The sequence below is a fragment of the Xyrauchen texanus genome, chromosome 12 (genome assembly GCF_025860055.1).
Source record: "Xyrauchen texanus isolate HMW12.3.18 chromosome 12, RBS_HiC_50CHRs, whole genome shotgun sequence".
Classification (NCBI taxonomy): Eukaryota; Metazoa; Chordata; class Actinopteri; order Cypriniformes; family Catostomidae; genus Xyrauchen; species Xyrauchen texanus.
Window position 1 is genome coordinate 35,625,860 of NC_068287.1, and position 17,000 is coordinate 35,642,859.

General features: G+C 36.7%; 1 protein-coding gene across 1 annotated transcript in view; it reads left to right on the plus strand.

Annotated features, from left to right (window-relative positions):
* The window catches only part of LOC127652587 (tumor necrosis factor receptor superfamily member 16-like), a 53,604-nt gene extending 41,399 nt beyond the window's left edge, over positions 1–12,205 (plus strand). The window contains exon 6 of the mRNA XM_052138814.1: positions 6,813–12,205. Coding sequence (XP_051994774.1) covers positions 6,813–6,865 — 53 coding nt within the window. The 3' untranslated portion in view covers positions 6,866–12,205. The remainder of the gene's footprint in view (positions 1–6,812) is intronic.
* Positions 12,206–17,000: the final 4,795 nt, after the last annotated feature.

Sequence of the window (17,000 nt, forward strand, 5' to 3'; positions counted from 1 at the left end):
ATGGGTGGATGGATGAGTGGATATCAGAGAGGTGGATAGAGGTGAAAGGGTGTTGAATTTTTTATAGGAATTCATCTTCTTTGAATCTAGGGCATGCAACCTCACAGATCCACACTTTGCTTAACAGGAAGAAATGTCACGCCATCTGCCAATCTCTCTCCCTCCTTCTGTCTATCCATATAACTTTTCTATTTCCCTGATCCGAAATCTCAAAATTTGGATCACTGCCCCCAGTGGCCGAAGCTGGAAATGTTGTTAAACGTATGGGCAAGTAGGACCTCCAGTTTCCAAATGTTAACGAGGAAAACCCCCCAATAATCAAAACAAGAAAGTAACCCCCCCCCCAATATTTATACTATGATCAAAGGAAACATGTAGATGCTTCATGCTGTTATCTGACATGTGATGTTCATGCAATTATCTGACATAACAACTGTAAAACTAAGCAAATATTAGGAAATATGAGATCAAATAGATCTCCACTTAGAAAAACAATTATTTACGCAAGGAACACTGTCCAACAGTGACACTATAAATTATAAGGAAGCAGTGAAAGACAGTACATGCAAAAGTCACACAAGAGGAGGAAATTGCTTAACGTAACTGTAATTGGCTGATATCTGTCAATGGGATAATGCCCACCTATGATATTAGCATCTGCTCTGCAAATTGTCCTTTATAGCTCAAATATATGGAAATGTCTGGAATAAATAGCATTTCATTTCACTCACTCAATTTTTTGTCACTTTCGCTATATTTTCTCTGCTACTCTTTCTATTCACAAAACTTTTCCTGTATTTTCCTTAGTTTTTTCATTACAAAAAGTGAAAGCCACAGAGATATTGTTTTATTGTGTGCAGATTATTGCTGAACCTTAACTACAGTAGAAGAAGATGTGCTGAAATATTGTGTTTACAATTTGCCTACGCATATTTTCTCACACACTCTCTCCATATGTTTCTCTCTCTGCTCAGTGGTATGGCTTGATCAGAACTATCCTTGGCAGGCTGAGAGAATGCGATTTCAAAATACTGCATCCCCCGCTAAGGATACTTAAAATGTAGGACACCCCCCAAGGGACAATGTCTGTTATACTTCCATCCAGATTTTAATAGAAAGTGTGCACTCCTTCTCTGTAAAGATCAATAAGGAACTTCTCATGAGACTAAATCTTTTTGAATAAAATATTCCAGTTTCAATTCAAGTTAAGCGGCATGAACACCATCTGAGGCATGCTGTCCTTTACCACTGACAAAAATGTTACTCGTCCCTCAGTTTGTAAATACAGTTAAGTCAATGGGGCAAGGCATTCTATATTATGTTAACAAGTATAATATGTAAATCTTGTGGCTATACTTTCTTAAATGTTGATTTTATTCAATGCAATGCCTAGGCACATAGACTTTCATTGTAAGTGCATTACTTTAAAACACGATTTCTGCTTATTTTTTACAAACTGTGAGACAAGTATATAGTACAAATATGTCTGTGCTAATCAACAGCATGCCACATATGCTATCTATACAGCTTAATGTTACAGTTAACCCTGGAAAGTTCCTTTATAACTTGCTGTCTAAAAGTCTGAAACTTTTTAGCTAACTACTAACATGTTTTTCTAGACTTCTTATTAGCCTACTTTGAATTTATTTTAACGCTATGTATACAAAGTCTACTTAATTAGGTTCAAATCCAAGATTTTCTATTGACTGGCTTTGGCACCTCTGAACTGTACAAGCAAATATGTAAAATACGTACATGAATATTGATAATTACACAGTGCACTTTTGTTTTATCCAATGGGTGGGTGGGGCTAGAATAATCTTCACAGGCAGCTATGATGTTATAACAAAAAAAGAAAAGTGTTTTTTTTTTGTTGTTTTTTTTGCACAAAATGGCACAGATTGAATTGGTCCAGACACAAAACGGTACCTCAGAACAAAAAGCCTGCTTGCAGCATTCCAAAACTGTTTCCATGGCAGCCCACAATTGACAACAGATTGAAGGGTTAGTGGGAAAATTAGGCATTTGTGTCTCAGGCTGAATGTAGTAGTGATTGCAGTTAAATGGTTATGGCATGCAGAGGGGATCAGGGAGCTCCATGGGGCTGCTTGACTCTGAATGGCTAAAAATGGAAGCTGCATGTTATGTAGAGAAATACTTTGCTTTAGTTTTTAGTTTTAGCTTTTAGTTTTATTTTGTCCCAAATTACTTTTTGAATTAAATAGTAATTATTTACTAATAATTCTCTTTAAGTGATCAATGTAGTGCACAGCAATACTCTTTTAACTTTATTTCCTGTAAGAGATTACTGCAAGATTTGAGAATTTGTGTGTGCTGTAGGAAGGATGACCATATGACTATGATAAAAATTCGGGACTTGGATGTGGCCTGGTGGGATCTAACATGGGGCTAAAATGCAGGCGAATATGGCCTGGTTTGATTTAAGATCATAGTTATGTTTTCATTTACAACAGTCTTTAAAGAATTAAAAGGAAATTATAGAAATATTGTTATTTGAAAATGACCTAAACCTAAACCTAAACTTTAACGGGGGCAGCTGTGGCTCAGTTGGTAGAGCAGGTCGGCCACTAATTGCAGGGTTGGTGCTTCGAATCCCGGCCCACACGACTCCACATGCCGAGGTGTCCTTGGGCAAGACACTGAACCCCAAGTTGCTCCCAATGGCTAGTGCCTTTCATGGCAGCTCTGTATGAATGCGTGTGAATGAGTCACAGTGTAAAGCGTTTTGAATACCGTTAAGGTTTAAAAGGTGCTATATAAGTGCAGACCATTTCACCATTACTCTCGTGTTGTTATTGAAATCCAACATAAAGCAAAAGTTTTTCTGACCTGAATTCCGCATAAGATGTCTACTTTTTTTTATGTTTTCAATGTTCATGCCATCATTCCATAATAAATTAGTTTTGTACAAACCAACACAAGGCCAGTTTTGTGTTTGTAAGATTGCCAACATATTCAACAAGTTTAAGTGTATTAATCTGGCAAAAATCTAGGTTACAATGAGGCACTTACAATGGAAGTGAATTGGGCCAATCCATAAAATGTTAATATACTCACTATTTCAAAAGTATAGCCACAAGATGTATACAATATATGTGTTAACATGATTTCAGTGTGATAAAATCACTTAATACATTTTCTGTGTCAATTTATTGCCAATTTTACAATTTTGTTGCCATGACAATGTAATGTAATGTAAAAATTATGATTTAAACAACTTTACAGCTCAAAGAATACATGAGTTTTAACAGAAATTTGTATTTATGGTAAATGCTTTTATTCAGTTATAAGCTTCATATTTCTGTCTTAGAACCCTCCAACAAATGGCCCCATTCACATAAAATCTAATTGGATCATAAAAAGTAAAAATTAAAACATGCAAATATGACGAGCAAAGCAATACACTAGATGGTTATAATGATCATATTTCAATGTTCAATTGGATGATCCATTCTGTTACTGCATGATAGAACTGATTACTGATAGGATGGAAGATGGCATTCAGTGACAACATAATGAATTGTTTGATTTGATGCACCAAAGTCACAATGTGGGAAAGATGTTTTCCCCACATATGTAAAGAATCTTCACATTTACTCTGTCAAGTACAGATTCTGTTGAGTGATAACCATAATTTTTGACCGAGTTGGTTGCCAGCAATATCCTGGTCATAACAAACCAGTTCGCTAAGTGAGGGTCTACTTGCGAGTTCCATAAACGTGTCCACTGCTCTCTGAAATTGTAGTTGCTTGCACTCAGATGTTCAGCTTCAAATATGGGAGGTTTCCATGATTTTAGTCTCTGAAGTCTTAAAGTTGGGATGTCTTCATGAATTGGAAGTTCGGATTTGGTCATATTCTCGCAGTAAATCCTCGGATCTTGAAAACCAGTGGAAAGTAGATTACTTAATACAGGAAACCATACAGAGTGTGTTAACTAAACTGTTCCACTAATAAGCCACATGAAGTTATTGAGCTGAATATCAATTAAGTTAGTATGATAACATTAAGCCATGTGGAGCACAGTATTCTGCCACTGAGTAGACCAGTCTGAGTACAAAGGAGTATTTGCATCCACTCCCCACATTGTACTGCAAAGCTTTTGGATTATGTTATTGTGGGTTTTAATTTTAGCTGCCGTATTCTCCAGATGCTTTTTAAAAGAGAGAGTCCAATCTTAAATGACTCCAAGGCATTAGGGGAATTTGTTGTGGCGTAAAATGGTATTGTCGTAATGGACTTGTATCTGAGTATTAGCCAATTTATTATTGAGATGAAAAGTTGATACCTCAGTTTTGTTTTGACTTGGTTGGAGTATTCACATTTTAAAGTAGTAATTTAGAATACTAAGATCATCAGTAAGAATTTATCAAGTTATGATTTTATGTCTTGTGTTTAAAGCTATGGCATCTGCATAGCAGAACTTTCTGGAGTTTGTTTGTGGTAGTTGAAGAGAATAGAGGCTAACACTAATTTGTCCATTCTTGAGGTTTTGCAGCTGGCTTTGGGGCCAAAATGGGCCATCGACTTTCAAGCACTTCTACAACTCAAGATGGATTTGATTAAGTCCTGGGGCTTAACCAGATTTGGTGAATTCTAGTGCTAAGTCAATTTATTTTTCATTGAATGTTTGTGAGGACTCTAATTGAGACTTCTTTTGAAGTTTTCTTTTAGATTTCTTTTAGATTCAGCTCCTGTTTAATCACGATTGAGTGACTATTAGCATTTGGTGATCTAAAAGTTCTGACTACATGAATGGCGATACATCAATGTCTTTTTGCAGCATCAAGACTGGTCGTCAGCAATTTCCAGTTCACCAATTTTTATAAACTTGTCGTAGAGACATTTACTTTCTTGGCTCCATCCTGGTATATAATCTTTTCTAAATCCTCTGGGAATGTGCTTTTAGCTGTCGAGATTACAACCTTTACAAACAGTGATAATTACTATGAATTGGGGTAATGAAGAGAATAATCTTATCAAGATCTGCAGCATATTTCTACCAACAAGCTTTACGGAAATTCCACCTAGGTCGAGAGATAGATTTAACTAACTAACTTGGAAGTGGTTTTCTATTGCTATTATAACAAAGCAGAGGTCAGGATTATATTCTCTTCTCCATGCAGCTGATTAAAATGTGCCTAGATCATTAGGATCAAAAACTATATAAAAGATTTCCAGCTCTGCCCAGTCTACAAGTGCGTTACTAGATATTATTATATTTTTTTTACCATATTTCCACTGTACATGGTGGCTGTTATAATCATCTGACACGCATAGACACATGGATGGTTGGACACTAGTTAAGGCCAAAATATGTTCATTGGCGTGTATATATTAAAAATAATGATTTATTCCATTTTAATTCCAACGGTATTGTTGCTATGGATATCGTCAGCCATATTCGAAGAGAAAATTTTGGCTTGCTCATTATGATTTTGAGCATAGGTTGCTACTCTGTGCACATGGTGGAAGGTTGTTTCTATTAAGTCATACCCATAGATTTTTTTCCCTCTCTTTAGTAGATCTTCCTGCAACAGGTTGTGAGTCCCCTGGAGAATTGATATATAGTCATATTTGTATCTACTTATTCCTTCAATGTTCAACTGGCAAACTCGAACAAAAGGTCAGAGTTCTTATGTCGGATATAAGAAGGATCATTGTTCTTTGTGACTGCATATAATAGTCAATAGATCACCATGGATAGACTGACTGCCAAATAGTTCTAGCGCTTTAGCTTTACCCGGGGTGCCCCATGAGGAGGCGAGCTAGATTTGAACCCCACACAAGTACAGCTTCTACCAACTTGAATGGGGAAAGACAGACTTCTCCAAAACTCTTGCTCAAGATTAAGACCAAATATCATATTTAAAATCAGCAATCAATTGAGGGAGGCCTGGGTAGCTCAGCGAGTATTGACACTGACTACCACCACTGGAGTTGCGAGTTCGAATCCAGGGCATGCTGAGTGACTCCAGCCAGGTCTCCAAAGCAACCAAATTGGCGCTGTTGCTAGGGAGGATAACATGGGGTAACCTCCTCGTTGTCATGATTAGGGGTTCTTGCTCTCAATGGGGCACGTGGAAATTTGTGTGTGGATCACGGAGAGTAGCATGAGCCTCCACATGCTGTGAGTCTCCGCAGTGTCATGATAAGATGCGTGGACTGACGGTCTCAGAAGTGGAGGCCACTGAGACTTGTCCTCCGCCACCCGGATTGAAGTGAGTAACTGTAACTATGAGGACCTACAGTACTAAGTATTGGAATTAGGCATTCCAAATTGGGGGAAAAGGGGATACAAAATTTAATAAAAATCAGCAATCAAATCTGACAACAATGTCACAAATTGTGCAAAAAAAGTAATAAAGCAAAACCACAAAATCAAAACAAAAAAACAAATTCCAGGCTGTTCCAACTAATGCATATATATGTTTTTTGACTAAAACAGATAATTGGCTTTTTTAAATGTAAAGTGGGATTTTATTCCAACAGCCACCATATTGAATGTTGCTATGCCTCTATCAAAATGATGAATGGCACTTTTAACTTTAAGGCGAGACGACAGCCCACATAGGTACCGTTATGAATTCTCCCATTCATATGTAAATGAGTGGACAGTCACATCCCTTTATAATGTCTCTGCTTAAGCCCTGCAAGCCCACTTCTGGTCATGTACTTTTGGAAACCTACTCAGATTGTGGAACTCTCTGGTACAGGGGACCAAAATTGGATGAGAAAGTGTGCTACCAAACATTACAACTACTAATGTCTTCTTTCTTTCTCTTTCTCTAGTGGTGAGAGTGGACGGGGGTGTTCAGCCTGACTCCCCCCCACCTCAGGCCTAATGAGTGAGGAACAGGAAGTTACATCATCAATATTACGATGAAGGGGGAGAGAAAAATTGGAGTAAAGGAAATGAAGGGGGCTGGAAGATCACTTAGGAGAATGAAGACGTGAAGCCATGATGTACATCGGCCAGTGAGGCCAAGACTTTGAATACTTTTGAACTTGGCATGAACAATTCGTTGATGTGCTGGGTCATTATCTGGAAAGGACCAGTCTTCACAGAATAACATTAACTATCAGACTCTCTGGCCTAAAGTAGCTACTTCTAAACAAAGATATGCCCAATAGCCGAAAGCGAGTTCACAGCGTAATGTATACCGAAACCCAGTTTAAACCTCAACACATTAATGTTTTATACTTGGTTTCTCAAATGTATTGACATGACCTTGTGACAAAAACTTTTGATCTCGTCATGATTGGAAGTATAGACGACGGTCATGGGTTTCACGGCTATAATTCAATTTTAGCAAACGCACCATGGTTCCTCTACCTGGGGCCTTCTGCCTGATTCAATAAGGATTTCGTTTTTGCCTTATCTTTGAAGTATTAATAGATTTAGTCTCTAACATAAAGGCCCTTTCTTTAATCAGAATTTTACAAGTTTTAAACCTTTGGTGTCTGGTTTATGCAGTTAGCTCATAGCTGCCGTTAAACATCGAGTTTGAAAGCAACTGACCACAGGTCAGCATTTATAGGCAACAACTCACGACTGTGACATTTGCTGACCTTTAGTAATGTAATGACTCAGATCTATACATAGTTCTCCTTTCCTTTCATCTCTTTCACACTCTCTGTGACAGACTTTTCTCTATATACTCACACAAATACACATAGCGTATAATATTCCCTGCCTTCCTTTGCCCATTGCAACTAAGGTTTCTTTAGGTGTTCTAATTTTTAAAAATCAAATTAAAATGCAAAGAGAAACCAGAACTGAAATACTGAGATAGACTGGGATCTTTACCATTCTGATGCACATATATAGACAAGACCTGAACCAAGACCTTTAAATTTGTCATGTACTGCCAGATGTCACTACCTTGCTTTTGTCCCATCGTTAATTCAGCCATTTTGGTTTGTTCTGATTTAGATTCCAGTTCCATTTAAATAGACGTAACTGAATTCTGAACAAAAATACTAAACAAAAACAAAAGTATTTTGGTTTCAAATTTTAATAGTATATTAAAATATACATATAACATCAATTCTGAATCTATCTTTAACTTCACATTGTCAAATGACCAACCAGACAGTATTTAAACTGATTTAAGTCTCACAAGCCTAAAGTACACAAACCAATAGTCATAAGTGTCATTAAAAAGAACCAGAACCTGGTTGTGCTTTATGTTTGTTGTGGCATGCAATCACTGAGGACAACGGCATAGATGTCTTTGTCTTATTTTGCATTAATCATTGCATTAAATTCACAACATATTTATTTTGCCACTGCACTGTTGATTCAGAATACTGATGCAGGAAACTTGTACTGAGTACTGTGTTTAAGATGTTTAAAAAGTGGTATCTTTTTCAGAACTTTCCAACCTTAGCCACAAACACATTAGAAATAACTAATGGGCCAGTCATGATGTGTGATCAATACTGGGATTTCCCCATTATATTTTAACTCCTTTGTTTCAAAGTTCAAAAAAATCTCTTTCTCTCCTTTCCTCTCCCTTTCTTAATCTCGCTCTCATCAACACCACTTTGATTATCAGACTCCATCAACTCATGCTCTGGTTCTTGATGAGTCATCCTTTCTTGGTTTTCTTCCTCTTTGTTACCAACTCTTTCAGTCTCTATTCTGTTCAGTCTTGGCTAAATGATTAATTCCATGAAAGCTGGGGGCCGGACATGTGGTGTAAAGTATGTGAATCAGATGCTATTATGTGGTTTGAATTACATTGCCATCTCAGCATTCATGTCCTGGAAGCGGTCATGTTCATTGCGAGCTGAATGTAATGAGAATCTGCGGGATGGAGAAAGCCATGTCGTCGGACTCTGTCACTAACCACTAACCAGGCTCAAAAGAAGGAGTGTCAGTGAGATTCATGTTTGGACAGCACACCAAATATGTTTACCTTAATGTGCTGCAGGACTACATGTACCTGCGAACTCGTGAAATATTTCTTATTGACAATGAAACTATATTGTAATATGAAAAATATTTAGTTTGTTTATTTAATGACAATTGGTTAATTTAGCTGCTTTTTACCTAGCATATTAATGACAAACAGCGCAGCTCATTGTGTCACTGGCAGCATCATATACAAGCTAGTCTCTTTCTGTCTTAGAAACTACACCTGTTACAATTGGGATTTTATGCAGAGTAAATTAGTTTCGGTGGCTTCAGAGGAACATTCCCCACATGCCGTTTTGGTCAAAAACCCCAACAACAAACAAAAAAAACCCCTAAAACTTCTGATGGTAAATTTTCCATTGAGGTAAAAACAAAGTTGTAGGATAAGACATACTTGTAAGTCATGACAGATTTTCTTTGGTAAATGTTTGTATGTCTTTTATTTGAATTGCCTGCGTCACTTACATCAGCGAGAGTCAAACAATCATTCTTAAAGTAAGACATAAATCATGTATTAAGTTTACAGACATAAAATTACAGATCTCTTGTGATTTACTTGCCAAAGCCAATTTTACTCACATTTGGCACTTGTCAAATGTTCATTTTGGACACAAACATGTCAACTAAAAGCCAGAGATACTAAAAATAGTTAATTACTTCCTGTTTTCCATCCATCCGCTAGGATATTACGCTACTAAACAGACACTAGGGACCTAACGCAGAGCGATCCCATTGGGCGTGCACACACACACACACACACACACACACACACACACACACACACACATACACACTCTCTCTCTCTCTAATGTACTGTCTTTCTTTGCATTCCTAATGTGCTTACTGCCAGGCTCTGGAATAAAGATGAGAGTTATTAGTGAGGCATTCCTGTCAGGCAGGTTGTAATTACCCCTGAAGCTTTCAGTTTCTCTTCCCCATGCTCAGTTCACTCTCCTGGGGCTCTGTTCTGCTCAGCTTCCTTTCCCTGGAGCTCTGCCTCTCCATTCTTATACTCACCATCCAATCTTAATGGGTGCAGCTTCAATAATACTGCTATATCAGTGGTTCTCAACTTGTTTGGCCTTTTTTCAGGCACCAGATTTGACTTTGGACATCCAAGTGGTGGCCCAACACAGCACAAAATGTCTTATCCTACAAAAAGTAAGGCAAAAATCAATATTACAATGAACATCACCATTTTTAATATTCAAAGGGTGAATAAAAAAAAACTATTTTTTTTCTCTAAAATGATTGAGGAAAGCTAAATGCAGATAGACTAATAAAATGTGACGGACAAGGAAATGCTTCCCATATCTTTTGTTGTTTACATCAGTCTGCACGTCCAGTAAAATTTCCAGTAAAATTTTTGGGATCGTGACACACCATTTGGGAACCACTGTGCAACATTAATGATACATTTACAACCAATCACTTCTTCATTTGACAGATCTTTCCTTTAAGAATAAGATTATGCTTTTGCACCATTATCCCTGTCTATGGACAGTTTTGAAGTTCAAGCCACTAATATAATTCATACTAGAAGACATGCATTAACTTCAGGTTTGATGTATGGGTTCGTAGAATAATTTTGCCTCCTGCTTTTTGGCAGGAAGGTTGTCGTCTTCATCACCTTTAGTACCGTGCATCTCCCCTGACACTGTGCTTTCCATTAAACCAAGCTGTGAAGCATATCAATGGCTTCTGGAGTTGCTCGCATGCTAGTGTTTAAAGTGCTTTATGAGTTCAACATTTCTCGTGGGGCACCTCACTGATGTTTGCTCTGAGATTAGACTACTTGAGAAAACCTGATGAGATCAAGATAAGATCTCTTTCACTTTCTCACTCTCTGTCTGTGGGAATGCGCTGAGAAAAGATTGGGTTGTCTCTATCCCACGCTTGTTTCTTAACAGAGAGCAGATAAGTTGGCAAACGTCAAATAGAGAGGGGTTGTAACGACAGTACTATAGAAGTTGCAGTGATTGATGCTTCTCACGGGGTGGGGTGGTGTTCTGATATACAATATATATTCAAAATGTGACTATATTTTCATAGAATGTTCAATTGATTGGTTGTTCTGAGAGATGAATTGAGAATATAAGTATGAGGGAGAGCCATTTATCATGTATTTCACATATACAGGAACCACCACGATTTGTGCTTGGCATTTAAGGGGCATCAAAGAATCAATCAGTAAGCATCAATTCAAATAGAGAAAGTAAACAAGTAGATTGATTCTTGATTCATTTCCCTGGAATGTGCCAAAGTCTCCATAAATAACAGCAGCTCTACACCAAAATATCCCATTTAATAGTAATAAATCTCCATTTGTCAACCAGAATATGTATGAAAGGAATGTAAAACTCATGTAAAAAAATGCTCCACCCTATCTTTCTTCATTTCTACTTTTTAATTCTTTTATTGTATTTGTTCTCATTTCAAATAGATTTAGTCTATGACGGCAGTATGTTATAAAGATCAATTACTTTCGTAGCACTTAAAATTGATTGAATTTTAACATTCAAAATGTGTTAATCACCAGAAAGTGCCTGTGGAATATATCAGGTGTCTTTGAGTTATGTTCAAAAAGTTTAACGTATTGTGTGCATGTGTCTATATGTCTATTTGTGTGTTCTGTTTTAATGTGTGGGATAGTTTTTTTCTTCATTTTTATCTTGTTATTCTATTGTTGTGAGAAAATGTTGATGAAGGTAACACGACATCATTATCCAGTTAAAATACATCCAGATGAATATTATCAAACGGTCTGTGTTTCCGTGAACTGCCTTAAATTGAAATAGACACATACTGTGTTACATCAGTCCCATTAGGTGAATATATGACCCAAAAAACACAAAATATATCATGTAATGCCACTTTTAATGCACATCAGACCATTCTATGCATTCTACTAACAGTGCAATCTAATTCACTAAAATCTAAACACAAAACTAAAAAGTGGCAATATTTGATAACTTTGTGTTTTACACATATGTTGATATGGATAAAAAGGACTGTATGTTAGAAATGAGTTAGAATAGAAACTCTATCATTTAAGTTAGGAAGAACTGTCACGTCGATGCTTTTGAAAAATCATCTTCCCATGTTCAGCCAATCCCTTCCATAGAGCTTAATGATATGTGCACGTAATCCATGCTGTACAATGCATTGTGTAAATTGTTTCCCGGAGTTGTTATTACAGTACACTTAATGTAAACAAGAATTTAAATCATTTAGAATTATATTAAATAAAAAACACATATGACTGGAATGACATGGTCTGCTTTATTGCAAAAAAAAATTGCCTTGCTGAAAAAAACAAAACTAAAAAAAAAGTTTCAGTTGGTTTAACTGGTCTCCCTGCCTGGCCAACCTGGTTTTCAGCTGGTCTAGATGGTCTTATTTCTTGCTTCTCTTCTAAATTCTCAAGGCTCCCATGGGGTCAGGCAAAACTTTATAGCTTGATATGTTTGACTACAGAGTAAGCATGACTCTTATCTATAATTACATTTTTAGACACCCTGTTTTGCTTTGGCATGTGCATACCCTGGGAAACATGAATCAGGCTGCCACCAAGCTCAGAATCCATAATACATGTTTAGTGGCTCAACCTCTGTATGGCCCTAAGAGGCTTCTCGGCCAATATTAGCCCCAAATCCAGTCCTAGCCATTAAAAATGAACCAAAACAAAGCCCTTAAGATCTGCATCCCAGTAAAAACATGGGCAGCACATCAGATTCCTCATGTAAAACTACATGAAAATTGCTGCGCTGTGAATTTAGGCAAGCATGGAGAATTACACCGCAGAACTTTATTGGCTTTTTGCAACACATATATTGGAAGTTCATTCTTGCATTGTTCTTTTATTGTGCAGGCAGCAAATAAATAGACACAAATCCAGATTCACGGCCATGAAATGATTGACAAGCCGGTCACATTTATCACTTCATGTCTATGGGATGTGAGAACTGTTTTAAATTCTGTCAAAAATGTCACCAGACCAAAAAACCCACAGAAAAGTTAAGAGTGGGCAGAAAAACATAGACCATAAAATATGTTTGGAACAAGTGTTTGCCAAACCGCAGCGTAAAGCACATCCATATGCTTCTTTAGAACCAGCCTTTGACCCACTGCAATCATAATGCTGCTCTCATTTTACAAAAAAAAAAAAAAACCCCAATGAAACTCTTATTATGAAGAAAATTTTTATTATTAAAAAACAAAATTGTTGGTACCTACCAAGTCATTACAATTCATACTAATTTGTAGGCGAAAACGTAGGAGTTTTACAACAACCAAATGCATCTCTAGTCTCCTAATACAGTATTTCCTATCATCTGTGGTACTCAAAATGCATTTTCCAATTAAAAACATGGCAAAGTGTTTCACTTTATGGTTAGGTTTGTGTATGGGGTTTGGGTTAGGGATTTAAATTAGGATACATCTTACAATCGTACATTTAATGATCTCAAAATCTCGGAAACGCATGTTCAAAACCCGGATGATTATCTTTCTTACGTGCTACAAGACAGGGCTTTTAGGATGTTTTGGGTCTGGGTAAGGGGTTACAATTTACTCCTACGTGAGAAACAGATCCAAATTTAAGTAATTTTTTTACTCAAAATTTCCACTTTCACTCTTAAGTCTGAAAGTCACATGTGGCGCCTATTTAGTTTCACTTTCACATCTGAAAGTGAAAGTGGAAATGTATAGTAAAAAAGGACTTAATTATTGTTCTGTTTCTCACCCAAACCTATCATATCGCTTCTGAAGATATGGATTTAACCACTTAAGTCATATGGATCACTTTTATGTTTCCTTTATGTACAAAAATCTAAACATTCTATATTACAGCTTGTTCAAAGTAGCACCCTTTGTCTTGATAACAACTCAACATTCTCTTGGCATTCTTTACATTGGGATGCTTTTTAAACAGTATTGAGGAGTTCCCATGTATGTTGGACACGTGTTGGCTGCTTTTACCTCAATATCTGAACATGCTACTACATGCTAGCATTTAGACATACTCGCACAGCACCTACACACACAAATAACCATTGGGTGTGAAAACCTCTTGACAGAACAATGCTCGAAGGAGAACGAGGGCTTTACAAAGCCTCTACATCAGAAGCTTTACCCACTGATGGTTTTCAGCAAGCTTGTAGACAGCGATGAGCAGCAAGGTGAAAGAGACAAGCTCCACTGTCACTGCATTCACTTTCAATTAAATTAGCCAGGAAAACCAACTATGGCAGCAAAATGTAGTCACTAATCGAATAATTCATTCCTTTTTTGTCCTTTAACCCTCATAAACGTACTAGGGAACAGTTAGGGTTGAGTCAGCGAAAACTGCATGAGACAAAGAGATTAAAAGATTTAATGCTGTCATAAAAAGGGACATTACTGATGTTGAATCATGTACAATGACATCATTGAATCATGAGCACTTGGGCTCATAGACAAGATTTACAGTATGTCAGAGACAAGGACACAGACACATACAGACAAACTATTGCTCTTATCAATGAGAGAAAAAGTGTGTGTGTGTGTGTGTGTGTGTGTGTGTGTGTGTGTGTGAGAGAGAGTAAATAAATAAAATGTGGTGAATAAAATTTTATTTTATACAGAGCCTACATGTTTACTGACTGTCTAGTGCATATGGCATACAAAACTGGAAAGCACTTATGAAAGCACTTATGAAGGTTACGGTAACTCAGATAACCACTTTGTTAAAATGTTGTGAACAGAATAGCATCTCAAAATATACAACACATCAAACCTTAGGCGAATGGGCTACAACAGCAGAAGACCATGAGCACCACTTCTGTCAGCCAAACAGAAAGCTGAGGATGCAATGGGCCTACCACCTGTGTTCCTCAGTAGAAATCTAGATTCATCAGTCCAGGCTAAGTTTTTCCAGTCTTTAACTATCCAGTTTTGGTGAACCTATACCTGAACCTCAAGGTTCAAAGTGTTGTGCATTTCCCTAACCCTAACCTTAACCCTAACCCCAAATTCTACAACAATATCTATTAGGTATTTCATTCTAGAAAGCAAGCCATTTGATCATAAATATAAGTCATAATACTAACTAAGAGCTCATAGCCATGTTCTGTGAGTTCATCATTCTGTGAGCTTGTGTGGCGTAATAATTCTTTGATGTCAAATTTTAAAGAGGCAGACTAAACTAATTGCATTGCTAGGTCAACGTTCGCTCCATTAATTAATTGCATTTCAAGTTAATGTAGCTGTGAGATCTGTGAAATCACAGACTGGTGATTTAATAACTTTTAAATGGAAGATGCATTCATATGTAATTAAATAAAATGAATAATTGCAAAGAAATCAAAGCAAATAAAAAGATGAATGTATATGTTATTATGGATTATAAAAATATCCTATAAGACCCCATGAAAAGGCTGGACAAATACAGTTTTCTTTTATGTGTTGATGTTTGTCCTATTGACACAGGAAGCTGGGGAGAGACATCAAAGGGCTTGTACACTTTGTTTTAAGTGTGAATAATAAATAATTCTTATTATTATCAAATTATAATAAGAAAAGAGAGTGGACTACATGTGAATGTTACACATGATTCCAGATTGTTCACATCATAGCAAAGTTTCATGAAGAGTGTGTCTGCATCCTGCAAGACTACTTACTACAAGACACATTCACTACAAGGCATGCCTACTACAAGTTTCGGCCACTTCAAATAACAGGCAATAAACAGGTGTATATGGTTGTCACACAACCATATACACAAGTACAACAGTAGGTGAAAGTCTTGGTAGGTGAAAGTCTTGTCACATTCATTCACTGTGTTTTTTGTGTTTATTTGAGTTCCACAGCAACCCTACACCTATCCCTACCCCTAAACCTAACCCTAACCCTAACCACAAACATAAAACAAAAAGTTACAAAATTATAAATAAATTAAAATATACCAAATGAAAACTAATATATACTTATAATACTATACTTTTATTGAAAAAAATCATACCACTGTATCAGTTTGTGGGAACAGTGAGGAGAAATGTGATGAAAATAAAGAGGAGAAGAAGCTAGCATATGCTAAGCTAATAGGCTAACAAGTTAGCTTGTGTGTCACGGTGTCATGATAAATTGAGTCTGCCTGGTAAATCGAGTCCCCATATGACATCACAGCAATTCCATTGGCTCAAAGAGCTAGTAAAGGGTAGAAAATGTGTGCCTGATTAAAAATCGTACAAATTCACTTTATGGTATATGCAGTTATAACTAAGTAAATACGACAATTAATGTCTTTTAAATCATATGTTGCACATAATTATATATAACTGAAGTTATAGATTGTAAAATTAAAGATGTGTCATTGTTTGTGTTTTTCAGATAGCCTAGAGTTCCAAGACATGCTATCACGATAACATAATATAACATAGGTTATAACATAGATATAACAGGATATAACATAGGTTTTTGCTCAGGCATTACAAACGGTTACCCCCATGAGTACTCAGTTTACCAGGCGGACTCAATATATAATGACAAAAGAATGCGTCAAGAACAATGGTATAGATTTGGTTTGAACATTGAGGTAGACCAAATGTGGGTCGGTGGGTGGGGGATAAATAATATAAATAAATAAACTATACTTAATGTAGGGATGCTGCTGTGTGAGTTTTTGACGGTTAGATTACCAACTGAGAAAAAAAAATAATGGTTAACCGGTTTTACAATTATTTGCATATTTGCTTATTTTGTAACAGCACTGATACAAAAAAGGCACATCACATAACAATTGCCTAAACGTCAAAGTGGACGGGGGTTATGTGGACGCTAAGGGAAGCCCTATGATAAGACTTTCTAGGACTTCTGTCTGTTTGTTTTACATCCATCGTCTTCAGTCAGTAATTTAAATGCTGCCAAACAGCTGAAGTCTCTTTTTTGATGGATATGAATCTGGTGGATTGAATTCCTTTGATACATTTTGGAATTTGTGTGTTTAAGCTTTAGTTTCACATGAATTGAAAGTTCACTTTTAGTTTGTGTTAAAGCACCACTTGGCCAACATCTGTAAC